At 46.6% G+C, this 22782-nt stretch overlaps 1 protein-coding gene across 8 annotated transcripts in view; it reads right to left on the bottom strand.

The window, feature by feature from the left end:
- MED12 (mediator complex subunit 12) overlaps positions 1-22540 on the bottom strand; it is a 36604-nt gene extending 14064 nt beyond the window's left edge. For 5 of the 8 annotated variants that reach the window (XM_056359442.1, XM_056359444.1, XM_056359446.1 and 2 more), the window contains exons 1-26: positions 22248-22540; positions 21769-21873; positions 20734-20925; positions 18841-19000; positions 17378-17553; positions 16976-17086; positions 16162-16416; positions 13851-13997; positions 13463-13562; positions 12886-13022; positions 11925-12059; positions 11403-11529; positions 10531-10760; positions 10024-10104; positions 8980-9153; positions 8570-8714; positions 7518-7636; positions 7224-7367; positions 6288-6451; positions 5894-6025; positions 4106-4333; positions 3764-3908; positions 3356-3476; positions 2562-2663; positions 1733-1846; positions 1301-1464 (exon numbers count right to left, since the gene is read on the bottom strand). In XM_056359442.1, coding sequence (XP_056215417.1) covers positions 1301-1464; positions 1733-1846; positions 2562-2663; positions 3356-3476; positions 3764-3908; positions 4106-4333; positions 5894-6025; positions 6288-6451; positions 7224-7367; positions 7518-7636; positions 8570-8714; positions 8980-9153; positions 10024-10104; positions 10531-10760; positions 11403-11529; positions 11925-12059; positions 12886-13022; positions 13463-13562; positions 13851-13997; positions 16162-16416; positions 16976-17086; positions 17378-17553; positions 18841-19000; positions 20734-20925; positions 21769-21873; positions 22248-22346 — 3807 coding nt within the window. In that variant the 5' untranslated portion in view covers positions 22347-22540. The remainder of the gene's footprint in view (positions 1-1300; positions 1465-1732; positions 1847-2561; positions 2664-3355; positions 3477-3763; positions 3909-4105; positions 4334-5893; positions 6026-6287; positions 6452-7223; positions 7368-7517; positions 7637-8569; positions 8715-8979; positions 9154-10023; positions 10105-10530; positions 10761-11402; positions 11530-11924; positions 12060-12885; positions 13023-13462; positions 13563-13850; positions 13998-16161; positions 16417-16975; positions 17087-17377; positions 17554-18840; positions 19001-20733; positions 20926-21768; positions 21874-22247) is intronic. The other 3 variants (XM_056359443.1, XM_056359448.1, XM_056359445.1) reach the window with 2 other exon arrangements.
- Between the last annotated feature and the right edge of the window lie 242 nt (positions 22541-22782).

The raw sequence follows: 22782 nt of genomic DNA, 5'->3' as shown, positions 1-22782 counted from the left end.
CTTTTCCCCACCCTGTCATGATGAAATCTATTATAAACTATGCACCTGAATATGAGATGCAACATCACAGTCTACGGTTATGAAGGCATTCTACAGGCATTCAGAATTAATAGTCCGAGTTCTGCAGCATCCATTGCTCACACTGGAGGTGTTAATATTAAACACGTCATTTTACAGCTCTTTACAGCTGCAGGAATCCTGCAGGAGCTCTGGCACGACTTGGTGGTACTCACTGTTATCTGCTGGAATACTCACTCCTATATAGCCAGTGCTGCCAACAATTGGTACAAATAGTGATACCTGACACTGCTACTCCCTCCTGTATATACACACACACACACACTTTCCACCTGCTGTGAGTCCTTTCTACACAGACTGGGACCAGCAAGGGAATTATCTACCTCTATCAATGTTACAGTCAGGTTTCAGTAACACTAAGTATGTTGAATTTATGCTTATAAATAGGTGACTCCAATTCTTCTTTCATAGGCTGGTAACATTACTATATAGCACGCCAACTGCTAAACCACAGCATCACAAAGCATGAAGACAGCACAGCACTGATGTGTTGTGTTTACACATTAATAATATGGACTGCAGGTTTCAAATTGCAATATGGACTACAGGTTTCAAATTGTAGCTCTATATCTTTCCTGCTGACAGGATGAATTTGCAACTGAGGCCAAGAACACCCTTCAACACCCGCTTTCATACAGTAGTGCTAACAGCCACTTCACTTTGCAACTAAGTACCTTATTAGCCAGGTTTCAGTTCCCCAAATGTCAGTTTTTTACAAAGGAACAGAAATACTGGTGCTATCACATTAGGCTAAGCAAAAGATTTTTGTTGTTGTTCCTTTAATTAAGTAAACAGGGCACTGCAAAGCCCAGGGATACATTAACAGCCTAGCTGCAAGCAACACTTAAGCTGCATTCTGAAAGGCACCATTTATCACTTCAACAAACTGTCTTTCTTGCGCTTATCTTCTCTGCCTCCAGCACACATCTCAGCAAACCACTCCCAGCACTCCCCTCCTTGGACATGAGCCCCGTGCTGTCGCCAAAGCAAAGGGGACGTGCAGTCCCTGCATACTGCGACACCTAATTCTTGACAACTGTTTGTGTGTCTATTTTTTTGTCACGGTGAGCAATTCTTAGCACCATCAGGCAGCAGAATCATCACAGGTTTCTTGACTGATGTTTTGAAGAAATACCTGCCAAACCCAACCTGCCGAAAGTCATGTGGGATATATCTGTCTGCAGGGGGAATAAGGACAAACCTAGAGATGGGACAGACTCACCTGTTGACATATACTCCTCAGCACATACTTGGCATAAATATCCAAACTAGCCGTTTCTACAGTTACTACCCGACTACCGGCCTTCCTGGTGCCCAGCTCATCATCCATGAGATCGTCAACACCTCCAGGGTGGGAAAAGCCAGAGCCTTTCAGTTCTGCATCTCCTATGAGAAAAGCACAACTGTCACTTAATCACCAATGCTAAACCTAAAGCAAAACATCCTGAGCGTTCATAAACTCTCTCTGCCATGATCTCTCCTGCAGCTAAGAGATACAAAGCTTATTTACAGCTGAATCAAAGGGCTTCAGACAAGCCACATATCCACCAAAACAGATCCCTGGCCATCGGTACAGCCAACACATGCAATACAGTGCCTTTCTCCCACCCCACTAAAAACATTCTTACAGGTTCAGGCTAACACAGGTACGCACCCAGAACAAAGACAGCCTTCAGCACTGCAAAGACCGCTCCATCCACAATACGATTTTGGGAAGCTGCCAGTAAGTGACGGTCACAGGAAGAGCGGATTCCCACCGTGGGTTTGTCTGCAAAGAGGACAATGGGGAAGGGCAATATCCAGTAAGAGAGAAAGGCGCAGGCTCCAGAGCTGCCTGAATTATGTGACAGCTAGTACCGTAGAATCCAGCTCAGAGAATCCTGAGGCTAGTCCTTTTCCAAACTGTAACATGGAGTCAATTTAATTAAGTTTCACAAAGCACAGTGCCAATCATGCTGTGACAACTGAACCATGAAATCAAAATGGGGCGCAGTGCCTGTGTCATGAACTCCAAGCTCCAACAGGACCCTAACCTAGAACACAGGCTGGGATTAGAGATTTGAGCTATCAGGATACTTATGAGGAGCCAAGAACAGAGCTTCCTGGACTGTTTCCATCATCAGACAAAAAGGGAGCGCTGTAAAATAGCAGCTTTTGGCACCATGTTAAGAGGCTATACAAAGCTCAAGACATAAAAAAAAAGAAGTGATCATTACTCTAATGGCTTAGTGACAGCAAGGCCACCTCTACTGGCTGGCTTCCTGCCTCCAAGGGCCTCCTCCCCAACTTGCGGGGCTACCATGGAGTGAAATAAATGGAAGGATATTGTTCTTTGTCCTCTGCAGAAAGCAGTGTATCAGGCCTTGCCTGCTTTATTCAGAGCAAGCAGGTCATGACTCTAGTCATAGGGTCCAGTATCTCTTTTCTTAGGGTGCAAGAGCCTCAGTACTTTCACAATAAAGGCTCTACTTCCATTCACTTACTGCCATCTTGCTGGCATGGGTTCAGCTGTGGAGTCTTAAACAGATGGAGTAAAATCCGGCAGGTCAGACGTGCTCCCGGTTCTGAGTCCTGTTCACTGCAGGCTATGTAAAGAAAACAGTCAGCTGAGATTTCTTAAGCACTGAGACAGCTGACTCTCAATCCAAAAGCTATTCACAGTACACTGCCCTGGAGCAACCAGTTGAGAAGCTGCAGCAGCCTTATTGTATTTACAAATATAGAGCATGTGCAGCAATTAACATGCAAGTGAGCAAATCCATCAGTATTATCCCCAATGAAATGCACTACATTCTGCTTGCTCTGTCTTCCCAGCTTCACCCTGTCAGAGTCTGGATGCTGCAATCCCCAGAGCACAGCTAGGAAGGCTGGTGACAGAGTAAAGGCAGAGTGAACCAGGCACTGTAGGCCCAACTGGTCAGCTGGCCGCTCTAGCCAAAGTGTGAGCTGAACCATATCAGCAGTGAGAGGCGGACTGCTGGAGTTCAAAGCTGAGGACACTGGTCAGACAGCATGGCTGATAATAACTCCATACTCATTTCAGCTCCAGAGAGTAAGACACTGAAATACCTTCACACAACCAGTTTTTGATAGAAACCAAAAGGCCAGAAACTCTCCAAAGCAAAATGTTCAATTCTTAAAAGATTGATACCATCAATACCATAAAAGAAGTATTGGAGGCATGTTGCACAACTATGGGTTCACAAAGTATCCATTAAGCACAGGCCTTTGGGCTAGAACTGAGACTAAGACCAGCTTTCTGCAGGGATGCACTTACCAGCATTGAGGAGTGAGGGGATAGCAGCACAGCGAATCAGGTCCTCCAGCAGCAAGCACTGCCGGGCAATGAGAATGGCAACAAAGGTGGCCAAGGAATCATGGAAAGATAAGTCACTGACCTGGAAGAGAGGAGATCAGCCAGTGATCACAACAGCCTCTGCCTCATTCCCTCTGTCAGCAATTCCTCAGCTTGCCTAGGAGCTGGGGGGTAGAAGGGCCCATAACCCCAGGTCAATGTCCATGATCAGCCCAGGCTGCAAACACCAAAAGGTAGCCCTGGTATTCAAAGCCTTTCCCCTGTCCTCAGAAGACAAAGCCTCCATCCCTTGTTCATTTCTGCCTTCTCCCAAGGGATCCCTCCACTCCTGCTTCAATTCCTTTTCCCCTTTTGAATGTTTGCACTTGCATCAACATTGCAGAGGAGGTCATTGAAGCCACAGGTCCCATTATTGGAGGAACAGCACAAAGCTTTGAGCACACCCAGCCACTCGGCGCTTAGAGACTTGCAGTAGCCAGTTAGCTCAGCACACAGGATAGCAATGTCGTTCACCCTGTTAAATAAATAACGAAAAAAGCAGAGGGTCAACTTTGCTACTAATGCATGCCATCAGGTGAATGATTCTCTAAGGGATCCCAGCCTTGGCTCCTTCCTCACACCCCAAGACAGCCAAGGAATGGCTACTGGCTTTCTTACCCTCACCTGAAAATTTTACTATCTCAGTAGAGCCATGAAAGTTCTGCTTCTCACCTGTCTGGATCGTGGTGTCCCACACATACATGCATAAGTGCATTACAGACAAAACTGTAACGGTTGGCTGGGTTTTCATTGAGGCTCTTTCCCAGGTTGGTGTATGTAAAGTTATGTGCAGATGGATTTTCAATAGTATCAATCATGAACTCTGGTTCCCATAGCATATTGGAGTCAGATGGCTCAACATTGCAGTAGATTGTGTTCTTCACCTTGGAGCAGAAGTCACTAAACAGGACAGGAAGGAGAGATTAGGAACACAAAAACCTAAGATTCCACTGAACTCTGACAAGCAAAGCAATCCTGCGCAAGACAAGCCCTCCCTCAGCATGAACGTGGAAACTCAAGATCACTGTGTACCAACAAAGTCTCTTCCAAAAGACTGAAGCTGGTTCTTTGCTGGGGAAGCACCTGGAAGTTATCCAGGTAGCATATATCCACCACTACGAAAAGTTTAGAAGGGAACAAGGACAATCCTGTGAGTATTATTTTATGATTAACAACACTAAACTTAATCTGCCAGTTTAGTACTCGTCACTATCACTGTGCCCTACTACAACAACCTGCAGCCAACTTCTATTGTTACATGCTGAATAACAGTTATATGAAAAGTTTTGCTATCACCACTCATACAACTTCCAATATACAGAACAGCACGAGCACTAGCCGAATCCTATGAGACTCCTCAGGGAGGGATCACCCTCAAAATACAAACTCCTTCTCACTCCTTGTCTCCATCTCTAACCTATTGTTTGCCTGCTACAGGATATTCCCTTTTATCTGTGGCCATTTACTTCAAAGCCTTGCTGAACAGCTTTTAGGAATTCAGTTAGTCTAATATCAGGTTTCTCATTTCCATATGTGTAGTGACTCCCTCAAAGAACTCCAATGCACCTGTGACCACAGCACGCCCTGTTCCTCTCGATTCAGTCCAGAGAGAGACTTCAAAGGCTCTCAGCAGCCAGAAGCTTAGCTAACTGACATCAAGGCACAAGCCACTCTCAGAGCCCCTCAACAGGGGGTTACACGGAGAGTTAGATGTTCCTATGGCATGCCTGCACAGGAAACACTGATAGGGAGCAGGGGCTGTGAGAGAAGACAAAGTGAAGCACTGTACTGGGAAACAGGGCTGTCAGGAGAATTACCCGTTCACAGGATCATGTAAGCAAAAAGCCAGAGAGATCTGTGGACTCCATCTCTGAGCTGCTAAGGGAGGAGATCCACAGGGAGCTGGTGAGGGGGACAGTTCCCAAGTGAAGAACTGCAAAGAGCAGAAGACCACAGAGTAAAGTAAGCCCACAGGACAGAGCCTGGGGGGCAACACCAGCAGAGCAGAACCTGAAGAGCCAACAGGGGCAGAACAAGCACAAGGACTGCAAAGTAGCACAGGAACAAACCCAGAACCAAACAGTGCAGGTTCAGAACCAGCCCAAGGATTATTAGGGTGCTGAGCATAAGCAGAGCACAACCTTCAGGATGAAGTGCTCAGTCATCAGAGTTTGGTGGGAACAGATCTCTCTACTTCTATCCTCTAGGAATGGGGTAAGAACAGACACGTGGATGTGCAGAGGACTACCAAAGGCAATTTACCAAAACCGTGACGGTCTAAGAGTAAAGATTACACACTGGGTCATTACTGCCTGTAAAACAGGCACTACTCCCAAGGCTTCAGTCCTCCGCTGAGACGGTATCAGGGACAATCACATCAAACAAGACCACAAGCAAAAGCTTAAGCTAAAGGTGCTATACTAGTCAGTACCCACCGCATCCCACCTGCCTCAGCCTCACCTGAAGAGCTCCCCAAATTTACTTTTGAGGTGACTGCAGGATGTATACAGGTCATAGAGATAGGCCAGGATACAGCGCTCCGCTGAGGACCCATCCGAGCGGTTCATGCCATGTTTCACCACCCCACACAGACTGCACAGAGACAAAAAAAAAAATGCTGCAGCAACACAAAAAGAAAATCTGAAGGAATAATTTCATTACACAGATATCTTCCTGAGCTCACAGCAACAGCGTGCGCTAAGTAACATATCCTGTCCCCCATAAATTCTGTGAGCTGAACTCTCAGGCACAAAGTTGCTGCCTTTTAGGAAGGATATAGATACATCCCTGCCCCTTACAAGCCCCCAGAAGATACGCTGCTTCATTCCACACAGGGAGGTGAAGATTGCCTTACCCTTCAAAGACCTGAGCCATCTGGTCCTGGTTCAATATAAGGCAGGAGTGGTAGTGCCGCAGCACAGCCACGATGCACAGGCACAAGCTGGTGGTGTAGCTGCCAACAAGGTCGGAGGATTTCAACAGCAGTTCTGCCTCCACCACGCTCAGTTCATTCAGCAACTGCACCCAATGACAGAAAAACCCTTCAACAGCCACAGGGGTAAGGTATGGTCAGAAATGGAGCAGGCACACCACACTCACAGCCTATAGGACCTGCCAGGAAAGGGACTGGCAGGCACTTTCTGCCTAGAGATGTACCCCTGGAACAGTTGGCACCCCAAACTTAGGCACAATGTCTCACTCAGGCAGTACAAGGGGCTGTCAGTGCTTGGGTATCAGAGAGTGACTGGGATATTGCCACGGGTAGTAGCAGACAGCTTGTTCGGTAATTCTGTCCTGTATAAATCTAACTCAGCTCCCTTTTTAAGGTTAACAGCCTCAATTCCATCAGCAACCGTAGCAAGCCTTCAAGAGACACCTGGCACAGGCTGCAGAAACAGCAACAGGATTTTAGCAGGATCCAGAAGGCAGCCTGCACTGCCATGTGCCAAGGATCCTTCCAGGGGAGCAAGGTGGGAGAGCTGCCAGAGACAGATGATCCCCTTCTCACTCAGAACAAGGCCTTGCTGCAGCCAGGGACAGAGATGCAATGCAAGTCCTTTGGAGACAACCTTGAAATTGCTGGAAGAATAATCCTCACAACAGAACATGTAAGACTACCTACAGCTGCAGCCCAGGAGCACTGCAACAACCACATAATCTGATCACCTCCATAACACAGGTTAGAGGGTCACCAATGATCCCAGGAGCAGCTCAACTATCACAGCACAGATCTGCTGCCTTTCAGGCTGATGAACCCCTCCCAGGAACCATTTGAGCACAATGTGCTTACCTGGATGGCAAAGTCGATAAGACCACTGATATTGAGTGAATACTCCATCAAGTCAAATATGAACTGCACGTGCTGTACCAGAGGCAAGTGGTATGACATTCCCAAGGCAAAGCTGGTGATCTGTTCCAAGACATTGCGAGATACCTGCAAGGGCAAGATGACACACAGTACTATCTCCCCTTGCAGAAGTCCCCCAGCAGGCCCATCTCCCTTTCCCTCCAGGAAGCTGCTCTCAGTAATGCAAAGGGACACAGTCAGGGCTCAAGAAGGACAGCAGTTTTGAAAGGGTCATACCTGAGATGTGACTTGGTGCTGATCAAAGTGAGAAAGGTGCTGGAACTTTGCAAATATATCTTCAGCTGTTGGGAATGCTTCTGGCTTGCTCTTTTTCCTCTTCTGACCTTCCTCTCCACCTACCAAAGTTGGAAAGGTCAGCAAACGGTATTAGGCTATGTTCCCCATCAGAGGAAGACTAAACATCAGTCATCAGCACTGTCAGTCCCTCAGCAAGACCAGCCCCTGCCATGCAGCATAGCCAAAAAGCCCGAGTCCCACATCTTAAGCTGATAAGGACCATCTTGAAATCAAAACAATAAACTGCTGAGGAAGGAATTCCTAACCCGAGAATGACAGCAGGGTTAACACCTGGTTTATCCTAAGTGAAGGTACTCTTTGGATGGAGAAAATATTTTTTCTCTCAATGTAGAGGTACACTGATTCACTGATGAGAACAGATGTCCTAGACTGGAGATGTCCAGCCTCAAAATTTGTCAGAGCACCCCACCTTTTAAAGAATCATCTTTCTACCACATTGCAAGTTGCCTTTCAGGAATCGGAGTAAGAGAGAAAAAAAATTGTAGCCAGATTCTCAGCTGATGGAACGCAGAGGCTTCCTACTGATTTTACACAGCTATCCAAATTTCCTATACTATGCATTTAGCACGTGCCCCAAGCATGATGGCGTGCTCCATTTAATCAAGATCTTTAACAAATATGCATAGGCAAAGTCCTCTTTGTTTCTTGTGCAAGGATCTAAATGCAAGAGCTAAAGCAAATAAAATCTGAAAAGCCAAAGTTTTGGCCAGGGTCTCACTCGGAACCTGGTATGATGTAATCCTCTTCTGAAGAAAAGTTCAATTAAACAGATACTGTCAGCAGGAAACTGGTCGTCTTAGTTGCTGGTTAGTATGTTTGGGAACAGAGCACCATTCCAGACTCTCGGTGACTGATACAGCTTACCAGGCACTGTAGATTTTCTATAATCCTTTCACTGTGAGACTCCAAAGGAGCCAGCCAACTGGAATGATGCTCCTACTTCAGAAAAGAGTGGCTCAAGCTCTACTAACCTGTCTCTGCAGTGCTCTTTCTATTTAAGACTTTTAGAATGTCTTTGGTTATTTTCTTGATCGTATGCCGAGCATCGTCCCGTTGTTTTCCAACCCCAAAAAGAACTACCAACCGTTGGTTACACTCGTGGCTGCATGACTCCTCCTAGGGAACCAAAAGACAACTGCATTAGCAACTATGAGGCTGAATGCTTTAATTTTGTTTCACATCTGGATCTCTTAAAAGAAAAGGAAAGCTTCATCTCAGAAGTTGTTCTGGGAGTAAGCAAGGAGACATCTTACGCAGATCACTTCCTGCAGCAGTGAAGGAAAGCATGACTGCTCCTTACCCACCCACAGCTGTACTGCAGGGAAACACAGCAGCCTCATGACCAGCGCACAGGGCAACAACAGGTGAGCAGATCTCATACCTGAGGAATAGGAAAGTGTGTTGCATACTGGATGTGCCGAGGCTGGTCATACAGGGATGCTAACATTCCTTCCACAGATTTATCCTTCAGCAAAGGCTTTGCTTCCTTTTCAGGATCTGGTTTCTCAGGGGAAGGGCTGGCTTTAGATTCACAATGCATTGGAGGAGAAAACATCTAGGGAGATACAAGAATAACAAAAGGTAGTTAGGAAATACGGTCATGCAACAGTGAAGATGCTGAAGGAAGGTTTATCTGCTCAGGCCTAAAAACAAGCAGGAAGAGGGAGGGTTGGAGAAGCATCCTGTTCTTAAGGCAATGACCAAGGCAATGTGCGAAGTGTTCCCATATCTGCTTCCAGTCCATGTTGTATAGAGAGTTAAAAACAATAGGAAATAAATAACCACAACTTAGAATTTTGGGAACAACAACATCCACAGAACAAGCAAGGATCCTGGGAAAGCCTCATAGCTCTGCACATCACACCTGCCTAACATGTACTTTGAAAGGCCAGAAATGGCTGGAGGAATGTAGGTACTCAGGGACTTTTCAACCACCCCAAGTTACTTTTATTATCAAGTGCTTTAGAGTGTTGTGCAACCACGAACTACGCACACAAATATGAAGAACTGTAAAACTGAAAAAGTACTGGCAGCCACACACACGAGGATAGCAGAGTCTTCTCCCAGGTGACCAAGAAAACCCTGGCTGACAGTAAGTCACTCCCAATCTCCTGGTGCTATCATAGTCATCCAAGCAGTCCACTTCCTATCCTGCCCAAACACTGGGCTGGCAGTGGCTAGAGCCTAAGAGATCCCAAGAATGACTGGGACTCACTCTACTCTGATGGACTCCCAACCTGCATCAGTAGGTTATATGGGCCTTTTTACAGTGTCAGCTGCCTTACAACCCAGCCACTTCCAGCTTACTGGCGCTACAGCAGTGGAGGGAGTACGCGTACAAAAGCAAAGCACACACTGTCCCCGGTCCCACTGCAACATATTGACCTATGTACTGAGTAGCCAGCAGAAAAATGCAGGAACATACCGAAAAGTCTGTCTTCTCCATGTCATCAAAGAGCATGTTGGAGTTGTGGTCAATGTCCATGGTTTCAGAAAGACCTGTGTCCTGGGAACAAACAGAGCAGCTTTGCATCTCAGTGATGCACCAGGGAGCAAGAGAGTATTTATTTACTACAGCACTCGATGTCCTTGTTGGACAGTGACAGCAATATGTCAACACACCCACGATACCTGGCAAGTTGAAGCCTAATACGCTGCAAACATCAAGGACGGGCCTCACACAGCACCTCATGATACGCTGCTCTGCCCCGAGCAGTGCAAGATTTTCCTGTCTACCCCTTTACATTCTAAGCCACTCTAAGACTTCTACTTTTAAAACTGAAAAGCTAAGGAAATAGGTTGGGGGGAGGAGAAGCATGAGTTGCTGGTATATCCTCCAGCAGGTAATAGCAAGGAGGCTGCAAAGCTGGTAAAAACAGACAAGCACAACAAGGGGACATGTACAAGGTGGCCATGGTGCTTGTGCTCTCACCTCTAGTTTGATGCCGCTGTTTCCCTCTGTCTCCTTCCTGTCGTGCTCTTCAGCAGGATCATCGAAGGGCGAGGGCGGGCGAGGCCCATGAGAATCCATGGCAAGATCACCCCGGGAGATGAGCGTGCACATGTAGATGTTGTGAGAGAAGACATCATGCCGGATTAGCTCACAGAACAGCAGCACCAGGTTAAAGAACTCCACCTTCTCATTTTCCTTCCCAGGATCAGCTGAAAGGACAAAACAGTCAGGGCTGTCAAGAGTTCTCCTGCAACACCATGAGCAACACCAGCCACCTAACCTAGGGCTAGAGAAAGTGTTTCCAGAGATTTAAACGTAGTGACTGATACACAGTTCTGAGATTACAGCAGGGACTAAAAGCAGAAAGCTCAGTTTCAACAGGTGGTAATTAAGTCAAACGTTCTCCAGTTAGTCGCACAAACCAGAGGCATAGCCTGGAAGTACCATTCCCAGGTGCACAAACAGTTGCCTACATCACTCAGAGTTGGATCCTGTCCCCCTTAATCTGTTCACAGTACTTCCACTGAAAGACTGTTCCAGACCTTTGTCACTTACTAGTTAAATCTGAAAAACTTTTAAAAGTTCTCAGCCTGAATTAATTCCCTATCAGGCTATACTCATTTATTCTTGGCTAACACTCTGTTAACAGAAGTGCTTCTGCATTATCTTTCTGTCATCTGGCCTTCCAGGCTGCTTCCCTTCCCTCTCCAAGGTACGCTGTGGATCGCAAGGAAGCCAGAGAGAGAATTCAGGTACATTCAAGACCTACCACAAGAGAATAGCATACAAATCCAAAGTTTGCAGGAGAGGGAAAGCTAGAAACTGGGAGACCACAAGTTCTTATTACATACTTAGCATAGGAGCTTGAGTGTCAAGGAACTGCATAAGGACATCCTGAAAGACAGGAGCGCTGGCTGCTGAGAGAGAGCCTGAGGAGATGGAGCCCTTCTCATCCACAACTTCAGAGTCCCCACATCTCTGTAGAAACAGAAAAAAGTACCAACTGCTGTCATAGAGGAGAAACTATCTGTAAGACCCACAAGTGTCTTCAAGAGACTTTTTCTATCTTGCATTTACAGGAAAGTCCCCCCACAGGTTTCTGTAAGCTACTTCACAGTCTCCAAGTATGCCAGTACTTCCACACTGCCATCACTTGTCTTCAAACGTACCCAAGAAATGGGATACACACCATCCCACAGGCTCATTTATGACCTACTTTGGATTAGATGGAGCAAATGCCACAATTAACAGCACTAGCGTTCAGAGGCATTGTGTTGATCAGCCTTTGCCTTTCAGTGTAATAGTTAGATAACTGACTTAGGTAACCTCTGCTCTCCTTTCCTGCTGCTAGCCTTCCAGGAATAAGGACTTACCTCAGCCTCTATCTCTGCTTGACGCTTCTCCAAGAGTTTGGCCACAACCATAGCCCTGTGGCGTCCAGAACGTTTATAACTGACAGCCCATTCGCACAGTAAGGCCACCACTGCATCATCATCGGGGGAGATCTGCTGAGATATAAGCCCTACAGTGAGAACCTGAGCCAAACTGAAGAGGTGAGCAGCCCTAAAGCCTCCATTTGCATATAAGCGAGTCTACTTCTAGTAGAGCACAGCCCGAAGACTGCTATATTCCCCTCTTCCTAACATAGAGGACAGATATCAAACTAGAGCCTTCCTGCCTTCTCTCTGCTTTGACTCCACTTTGCAACATGAGGTGATCCACAGCCCTTAACAAATCTCCAGTCTGGCTTTGCTTCAGAAAATCATCTCTCTTCCAGCAGCACATCTATGGAATGCTAATCTTAGCACAGAGCAAAAACCAGCTTCTCAACAGAATTATACAAAGTATGCAAACTGCCAGTCCTGCAGCTCACTTCCGGGAACCAATGCAGTACTGGCTGCACCATGGTCCTACATATCAAGTAGGCTAAGAGGAACTTGAACTGTGAGCTCCCAGACTCCAAGGAAACAGCTACCAGCCCAGAATTTGACAAGACTAGCATTTACTTCTCTCAGACACATAGCATGTCTTTATCATCGATCCGCCATCTGGACTCATGTCTTCCATCAGAAGACTCTCCTCAGTCAGCTGCGTGGATTCCCTCAAGCTTATATGTATTTGTTAGCATAGACTTTCTAGAGCAGACCCCCCATTCTCAGTTTAGTACCTCCCTAACTTAAGGCTGCACGAAATCCTTTTTAATGGAGAACACATCTCTTGGCCAAAGGCCACTACCTAGTTAGCTCTCGGCAAACACAGGACAATAACAGTGGAATATAAACAAGAATATAGCCACATCCAAGACCAGGGCCCAGCACCAACATCCCAAAGCACCTCATGACTGTCTTTGGTTGGACCCAGCCCAAATATCCTGTTATACAAGGAATCCAAAGAGTTGCTGAAGTCAGATCTTTCAAAGCTGTGACTGTCCAGAACTTCTAAAGTGTGCAAGACACGGCCGATAGTGAAACCTAGAAGAGAACAGAGAAGAGAAGAAAAATGCGTATTTGGAGACCAGTACAATGGACTCTGTAGCAAAAGTCTGTGTGAGCTCATTGCTCAGGAGACTGCCTAAGGAAAGCTGCACCGGTCAGGCAAGGGTCCACCTAGCTTTGTATCCTGACTCTCACAGTGGCCAACAGCAGACATAAGGGGAAAGCATCAGCACATGGCACATGTACCAGAGAACTATACTCTTGTATATGTTTCCAGCTTCCAGTAACAGAAGCTCCCCCTGGGAAACAGACCCACGCAAGATTTTGCACTGGCAAGAAACTATTTGTGGGTTTTTTTAACTGCTGACAGTAAAACACCAATGTCATCAAATAGGAAAAAACAAAACAGGCAGACAGGAACTTTCTCAGGGTAACACATGAAACGGGGAGAGAAACTTTAACCTACAGCAAGTTACCTGCTGTGGTTTCCTGGCACTTGTCAAATGACCAGCGAACCTCCACAGCCTGACCACGTTCCTTTATCTGCTGCTCAATTTCACGCAGCTTTGCCCGTACCTAAAAGTAATGGATTGTGTAAACATACAAAACCATGCCTTAAAAGTCCTGTGTACAAAATTATCAGAAAACAAAGAGCATGACAGTAAATCTACTGAAGATTAGACTTCGCCTATCTTCCAGGACACCAGTCTTGCTTATAGCAAAACAGGAGCAGTTAAAGCCTTGGGAGCGAGACTCCAAGCTCCAGTTCAGCTTATCACACAACATGAAAAGAAAATCCTGAAAGAGTTAAGATACAGCTATTATCCTGGACAACAAGAGCTGCCTTTTTTGAAAGCTGCTCACCTGCTGTGTAAAGGCTGAATTCCCTCCTGGCATGGGCAAGTTGGATGGGGCTATAGGCAGGTGGTCCAGTGGAGAGCCGGTCTTTATCCTGCTGTCAGTCAATGAGTAATGCCACACAAGGGCACTTGGGCAACACAAAATTATACTCTGCAACAGATGGAGCAAAACAAGGTCAAAACAATTAAGTTAGATCACTTTCTACAGAAATAACCACTACTTTATCCTACTGCCCGGGCATTCATCGTCCTGTACACGTATTTACTATTTGGGGTTTTTTTGTTCCAAGCTCTGAAAGGGTCTTTGTGCTAAAGACTATACTACAGTAGAAAGAAGTAAACTAGTATTCTTGCCACACTGAGTTTCTTGCCCTAGGTATGCTCAGGAAGCCAAGACCAGAGTTCCACGCTATCCAAAAGCAGTAACACGTTGCTGCAGAGCTCCTTGCTGCTTCTAAACAGAACTTGTTTTGTACAACTCACACCACCAACATAAAACCTCGTGGACCACCAACCCTCGTGGTCCAGAAGCAGCATTTACATCAGTGACCTACAGCCCTCATCAAGAGTGAGGTGTGAGAAGAAATACAAGTCAACAGACCCAAACTCATTATACTATATTAATAATTACAAGTATGATTACAGTAATGATTATAATAACAATACTATTATATATGCATTTTCATTCTTTTATGATCTTGTACACACACCCACACAAACACAGACAAAAACTTTACTGAACGGTTCCTAGGATATGCTCCTACAGCTTCCAGCTCACAAGAAGCTGCATGTTAAGATGTGCAACCAAGGCTGTTATAAACATCAAACCAAAGCATCCATCCTGTCTTGAGAACATGTGAGCAAAGGTTAATTACATACACAAAAATGCATCTGTTTCCAGCCTGACTTTACCCAGCTGCAACTTCCAACCACTAGATCTTACTCTGCCTTAGCCTTATCTACTATCTGCAGATCAGAAATGCTCTTCTGAGACACACTAAACAAGATCAGATCATTATTAACCAATCTGACCTTTTTAAGAAGGTTGTGTTCAAACCCCAAATCAGCCAAATCTTTGAGGTGTATATACTCATATTTTCCCTAAAGTAAACTCCCCAAACGCAGGATTTTTATATTTAGAAAGACATGTTTTATCACACAGAAACTAGAAAACAAACCAAACTAAACTTTTAAAAGTGAAAGTGACCAAGACAGACGTAATGGGAATATAAAGGGGTTATTTATAACTCCTGCATTGCTCTCTGGTCCTTGCAGGCAGATTGTTACTTCTAGCCAGCTGTACTCCAGGAATTTTCTCTCTTTCAAACATGAGAGCTGGCTGGCTGTTTCTTGATCCTGTCAGGGCTCCTTGATCTCAAGTTTCTTTGTTGAGTTGCAGGTTCCCAAGCTCTGTGCTTGCCTTCCTCCTCACCTCATACTCCATCCCGCACTCTCTGGAATCTCCTCTGCTTTAATGCGCTCCTTTCCTCCCCTGCAAGGAGCAAACTCCACTCCTCCTGCAGGGACCCACCTGACCTAGTCACTCTCCTCTCAAAGGACAAAAACACAACCATGAACACACACACTGAACAGAACTCCTCTATCTCCCTCTGACAAAGGATGGTATGCACCAAGTCCCACAGTGACACAACAGCATTTGCCCTTCAAACATCTACCAATACAGCTTCAGGAACCTTGCCCTTTTTACCGCAAGGTAAGGTTTAATCAATTCCAAGTATAAAGATTATGAGTTGAGAGTCGTACCTTTTCATAGCCTGCTGCTGCTCCTGAGTGGTCTGCCTAAACCATTAAAGTTCTTCCATAAAGAAGTGGGAGGGGTTGTTTTTTTGTGTGCTGGTTGTTTGGTTTGTTGGGGTGTTTTTTGTTTTGTGGGGGTGCGTTTTTCTGACGAGGCGCTGTTTGCTTTTAAGAGCTCAAAATTACTCTCATTTTTGGCATCATTTCCTTTCCTAGATGACAGCCTGTTATTGACATACACAAGATGAAATAACCCTTTCTTTCTCATCCCCTATTCTGCAAAGCTTTCCCAGCCATCTGAGGCACCTGTGAATGGATCAAAGGCTCTATTCCAACCTATTTTTCTTATGCAAGCCAGTCAAGGGCACTGCTAGAGCACTGATGTCTGGTACAACAGCTGTGCAACACATCATCAAAGACCTACCCTTTGACAATCATGGTTTGATATTTCTGTACTCAGGAAGTTGCTGACTCAAACTGTAATGATTTTTTCTGTGATAGCATACAACAAACTGTCCCTGTTGATCCAACTATCACCAGTCACTACTCAAACTTACCTGGAGGATGCAGCTAAGCCCATATACCACTGGCCGGTGCTGAGGGCACAGCAGTAAGTCACTGAAAGGGCTGGGAGGAGGATTCCCTGCAGCTGGCTGAGGGGTGGGAGTTGAAGGAAGAGCATTCCCTGTCTGGCCAGACAGGATGTGGGGTGGGTGCCCACCAGCACCATCCAGCTGCATAGCAAGCCTGCGGGTGCAGAAGTAGGCCAGACGTCTGGACAGGTATGCAGACTGCACAAACTCTCCAGAGTACTGCAGGGAAGAGGGACGGGGAAAAACATCCTCATTACAAGCGACAAAAAAACCCACCCCTGACCCTCCCAAAGCAGTATACTGTGTGGCACTGCCTGGTAGATACAGTCCGTTTTTACAGCGAGCTCCTTAGCATCATTGATCACCCACTGGCCACTAAGCATCAGAAGAACCCTTTCAATGCTCTACAGCACGGATTCCATGTATCAAAATGTACCCACACCCAGACTTCCCAGGGCTTAAAAGGTCTGCCTAGGATCTGCTGCACCAGAAAGAAAGAAAAGCAATTTCCATGCAGTGGTGCACAAAGAATCCAGCTATCACAGCTATACATGGGCAGGGATTACCAAGTCATGCACCGAAACAGGGTAAAGGAGAAAAAACCAGAAAAGAACAGGACTAAAAAGGTCTCCTTGCACAACCTAAGAATGATGCTCAGAGGGACGCTCCCTAGTGTTCTCAGCACAAAATAGCTCACCATCCCTTAGGCAACAGGAAGGGGACTGACAACAGGGTAAGTCAGCACTCTCCTGAAGCAAGCTGGGTACACATTTCTCACCCGCAACAGCAGGGGCAGCAGCATTTTCAGAAATTCATCTTCTCCTGACCGTATCTTCTCAAAGCACTCAAGGACCCACGTCAGGAATTCATGCCGGTCCAGCATGCCGTCCTGCACACAGATAAAGGCAAAGCAAATGCACAAAAGCTGAAGCAGCATCCACTAAGGAAAGGCAGAACAGCAGCAGCAGCAGCTGCTTGCTTTCCAACAGTGGAAATAACTCTAGAAGTTCGCACAGTTCTGTACTACCCCTGTTCTACTACTAAGCTTAAAACTGCATCCAGCCCTAATGGTCTATTCACAGAAAGTGAACATTCTGCAAAAATACACATCACTTTGCATCCATTTCCTCTAGCCCTCCTCTGCTACAAACCTACCCAGTAGCCCCCTCCATTTCCTCACCTGGAACATGAACATAGCTAGTTTCTCATTGTAGTCCCACTGCTTCAAAGCTTGTTCCACCTCTTGGGGCACTGGCCCAGGGGGTGAACCACAGCCTTGCCCTGGGAGCTGTCTATAGAACTCCGCAATTTTCTGCAGCTGCTCTGACAGGTATTTGGTGATGATCTGTGTCCATTCTGAAGAAGAAGAAACAGGTTAGCAACAAGTGCTGTGGTAAACAGAAGCAGGAAAGAACCAGGCTGGTGCACAGACAAAGAAAGAAAAGTAAGTACCACAGCATTAGCTTTGCTTGTGGCCTGGAGGTGGCAGGGAGGAAGAGGCATCCACAGGAATGGAGAACAATGGGGAAAATCTGTGTTTGGGGGGCAGGGTAACTTTGTACAAGAAAAGTTGGGAAGATTCCTCAATTGCAGCTGTTGAGAATCAGCAGGCAGAGAAGAAGAGGCTTTCTAGCAGGGAGCAGCGCTAGGCCAGCCTGGTTTCACATTCTCAGTAATCTGACAGATAGCAGAAACACTGGAAACACTTCAACTCTGCACTTTGTTCTTTTTCTTTTTCAGGTTTCAGTGTAAAGCCATGATCAACGATTTTTTAAAATAATTGTTTTTTAAAAAAACTAACTGCATAAGAGACAATCTCCATACACAAAGTGACAGCACAATTACACTCTGCCGGGACAACGCAGATGGCAAAACAAGGACAAAATACGCAAGAACGTGAAATAAACAACACTTATAGCAGTAGGTCAAGGGTCAGCAGTAGGACAAATACCCAAAGGAACAGGATAGTAAATGGAATAAACATATCTAACAAACAAATCAACCTCCAGAAACAGAGCTAAGAAGCCTGTGTAATTTTTATACCAAAGATAAACAAGGAGGGAAAAAAAAAATATCGATGGACTTCAGCGGCTAATACTGCTTTTCAAAGGACTGTGGTCAGGGCCTGTAGTCACAGCCACACAAACCAGAACACAGCCAAGGGAGCTCTCCTAGACCACAGTAATCTGAGCAGGCCAGGATGCAAATGACGTTAGATATGGGATCCAGTAAGGCTTAATGAAATTCAAAACAAACAGGGAGTACCATACCTGAATTCTCTAGGAAATGCACTTACTCACTTATGAAGCAGCTAATCAGTCAACACTAAATTATAATGTTTGCAGTCTTTGTAGAGTAAGGAAAAAACAGGTTATACAGCAGAGGAGCATAACAGAACTTAGCAGGGAGAAAGAAGAGGTAGGTTCTCAGGAAGTACTTGCAGCTGTTAAGACTTATTATTCAACAGCATACTCTTACAGGTGGGCCCTGTTGTTTTAGACAGTTATGCACATCAGAGCACTAGGACTCATCAGCAGGAAACAAGTTCATACGGATTTCCAGGCTACCTCTTATTATTCAAGAGCAGGCTGAGAAGGAAACATCTGAGATGAACAAAACCAGTGCTCCAAACAAAGTGCTTACCAATGAAGGGATCAATGACATGACGCTTTTTCACCTTGGTTTCTGTGATGGCAGCATAATAGGCACAAGTCATTTTGATGAGCCAGGCTGCTCTCATTACTGGAACAGTGTATTTTGCCAAATAACCAAAGACCTCTTCCTTCTTGCTAAAGATGGGCACCTGTAACAGAATTGAGAGGGAAAATTGCAACCAAGGACTTACATGGGAATTATTCCAAAGCAACTGCACATGCTGTAGGTGCTGCAAGGTGTGAAAAAGGTAAAAAGGGAAAAGGTACTCTGTTGTTCTGTATCTCAAAAAACCTACTGCGAGAATTCACCTCTGGTCAGAAAGCAACAAGTACCAGAACTGCATTTCCGTATAAACAGAGACAAAACAAATTAAAAGACAGAAAACATCATTACACATCGCTGTAAATCCACACCCTGAATCCTGTGAACAGCTTTGAGGACATCCTCCAGAGAGGATATAAACAACTACAAAAAGTACACACTAAGAACTGAGTCAGAAACACCGAGTATCTACTATACAGACTGAAGATCAGACTCTTCATTTTATGAACAAAAGAGTGGTTACAAAATTCTTCAAATACCATGAGTAGCCAACAGAAGACTGTGAGAAACAGGGAACCAAGTACCATAGTAGGAAGGAATTCATTAATCCGAGATTCAAAATTCAAGATACAACATGGGAGGATACCAGTGAAATCACCACACTGCACATATATAACCAGGAAGCAATAACAACACATCACAGGGAAAAGTACAGCTGCAGGCCTCACTTCTGCAGGATACTACGGAGAGCAAAAGCATGCATGTGTTCACAGAGGACAGGTCCATTTAGTAGGTATCTCAAAGTCCGTGAAGTACAAAGAGTTCAATCACTTACTTGCTGTTTCTTACATTCTTCCCACTTATTCTCTGATGCCTCAAAGACACAGGCTACTTGGCTACCAACAGTCTCTGCTTTCATGTCTCTGTCCATGAAAACTGATGGAACTCATTGCAGAAAACTGGGGAAGACCTTGAAAGGTACAAGCTTTCACACTGACCTCAAGAAACTCGACAGCCAATATGCAAAGAAGGACACAAGGACTAAGTTTATAGAGACAGATTCTAGGAAAATCTTACTACTTTCTTTTCCTCCCCAAGAGTGACTCAGAACACCAAGGAGCAGACAAACTCCAGCTTCTAAACTATGTGTTCTGTTAACGTTTCGCACCCGAGCGCTCTGTTTTTCCACAATGCATGTTAGATTCACGAGTTCTTGTTTATAAGCCCACCCTGACAGAGAGTCAGCTCCCCTTGCTATGAGGCCTCATAATACGGCAGAGTAAGACCTTTCTTTCTTCTTTGATAATCTGTAGAATTCAGTGCTACCAGAGAAATATCTAGCTCTAGACCCCAGGGCACAGAAATGCTGTAGCCTGGCTGAGACCAAGCTGTAATACACATACTCTTCTCACCTTAAAACCAGAAACATGAGTCACTGAAACAGAAGTCTAGGATTATCTCCAGTAATTCTCACTATGACTTTTGAGAACTTGAAAAACCCTCCACAATACAAATGGTCCTAAATCAAAAATAACAGATCAAAGGCAACAGTGGCAGCTCTTCTGAGAAACATCCAAAACTCAAAATAAATCAGTCGTATCATACAAGCCAAAAGACAAAGCTGAACACAAACTCCAAACAACAGATGAGGGACCAGTTCTTTGACAACTATAGCCAGTGCACTACATATCCTGGGTAAGTTCTTCAAGCTGAAAGCTTCAAAAGATGTAGAGAGAATAAACTTCTCCCAATAGTAAAAACATTCTATTATACAAACACTTCAGAAACAAGCATAGCCTAAATGCTCTGCCCTGCCAGGCAGCCTCTGCTGTAACATACCTTCTTAGCAAGATGAGTGAGGGGCTTAGTTCCAGCCAGATCTGTGAACCAGTTGTTTATGGCACTCTGAGAACGTGCTGTCACCAGCCAGAAGTTATCCTTCTGATTCACCTGGGGCTTCCGTCTTCCAGTGTCGGGCAGTGTATTACACCGCAGCTTTTCTGCAATAATACTGCTAAAATTTGAACTGATCTAGAAAAAAAAAAAAAAGAAAAAAAAAAGAAAAAAAAAAGTTGAATTACATTTCACAGGTCAAAGATCTATTCTATGTGCTTAAAATCTCACTCATCATTCCTACCAGAAGTCTCATCAGTATCAACTTTTGAGACACAAAAAAACCTGCCAATAATTTCCTTTGTTATACTTGGAAAGAGGAATGCTTCTAGTCAACATAAACAATAGCCAAGCAGGGACTCAAGTTGAGACAGACATAACTCTGTATAAATACTTGTCAGAACAGACAGAAGGCTTCTCAGACATCGGCCAAGGAAAACAAACATACTGTGCTTATTGATTGCCTTCCATCCCAGGTCATTACTAGTCCTCTTGCCAGGGAGGCCAGGAAGTTAACATCTTGATTTTAGAGACTGGAAAAATGGCGTTGAAGCCCGTTATGACCCATGTTTAAACTGCCAGATATTTCAAGAAATCTGACTTCTCTTCTACCACGACCATGATGTAACCAAACCAATAAGAAGTAGTTTCCTGCTTCTGGTATCCTAGTCTTCTGCTTTATTCATGGAATACAGGGAGTTTTAGATGCTGGTTTAACACAGACTGCAGATAACAAACCTGCCGCTAAGATGTACAGAGCAAGACAAGAAACTGCTCTCTCAGGGGTAGGACACAGTTCCAAAAGTATGATGAACTTTGATTCTACAAGGACAGAGGGTTAGGTCCTAAAACACCCATCCTAAAGGGAAGAGTTCCGTACACAGCAAAGGAATGAGACCCAGTACTGCCCCTGGACCCTGCAGCCTGCTCGTACAGACATCAGGCCTTGCCAAACCCCCACACCATCCCGACGCCTCTCACCTTCGCTGGGTTGAAATTAACATTTTTGGCACTGCCATGCTCATCCCCAGAGACCGCTGGCTGGTTATTGAAGCCTTGCTTGACGTTCAGAGCAGTCAGCTCATCCTGCAGGGGAAGGACGATCAACAGGGCCCGGCTACACGCCCGCAGCCCCTGACCCTGCCAGGCGCTTGGCCAGCGCGGGGCCAGAGCACGGCGCGGCCCGGCGGGCCCCAGCCGGCCTCCCCCAGGCCCTCGGTGCCAGGCAGCGCCCAGGCGGGTCCTGGGACACAGGAGCCGCGGGTCCCTCGGCCAGCGCCCCCCAGCCCAGGGTCCTGGGGAGAGCCAGCCCCCTCACCCAGCCGCCGCGGGGCGCAGGGCTCCCCACCCCCACGCCAGGCCCCCCGGGGGCTCCCAGCGCACCCCCGGGCCCTCCTCAGGGCCAGCCCCGGCACAGCGGCCCCGCACCCCAGGTGCCCCCACACACTCGGCCCCCGCACCTCCTTCTGCTTGGGGTCCTGCGGGTAGACGTCGGGCGGGCCGAGGCGCGGGCGCTTGAGCGGGCGGTGCTCGTAGCTGAGGACGCCGAAGGCCGCCATCCCGGGCCAGCCGGCGGACAGGGGCGGCCGGGCCACAACAAGGGCCGCCCGCGCCTGCGCCCTGCGCCGGGGCCGCCCGAGCGTTGCCGGAGAGGCCCGACCGCCGCGCCGCTGTCACGGGCGTCGCCGAGGGGAGCCGGAGCGTCCCGAAGCCTGGCCGAGGAACACCGAAGAATCCCGAGTGCCGCCGGGGAGGGCCCGAGTCTGAAACGAGCGGAGGCGGAAAGTGTCGAAGATGGACGGGGCGGCCCGAGGGGCGGGTGGCGCCCCCTGGCGGAGGAGCTGCGCTGGGCTGAGGTCACACGACCGCCCCCCACCGCCGGCTAGCTTCGTCATTAGCCTTGGGGGCCCGCAGCGCCCCCCTCCGCTGCCCCTGATACCGCCCCGTGCGCCCCACGGCCACCATCCCCCCGGCCATACCCCCACTGCTGTGCCC

The sequence above is a fragment of the Falco biarmicus genome, chromosome 14 (assembly GCF_023638135.1).
Source record: "Falco biarmicus isolate bFalBia1 chromosome 14, bFalBia1.pri, whole genome shotgun sequence".
In the NCBI taxonomy this organism is placed as follows: Eukaryota; Metazoa; Chordata; class Aves; order Falconiformes; family Falconidae; genus Falco; species Falco biarmicus.
Note: the sequence above shows the minus strand (reverse complement) of the source record. Positions and strands in the feature narration are given on the sequence as shown.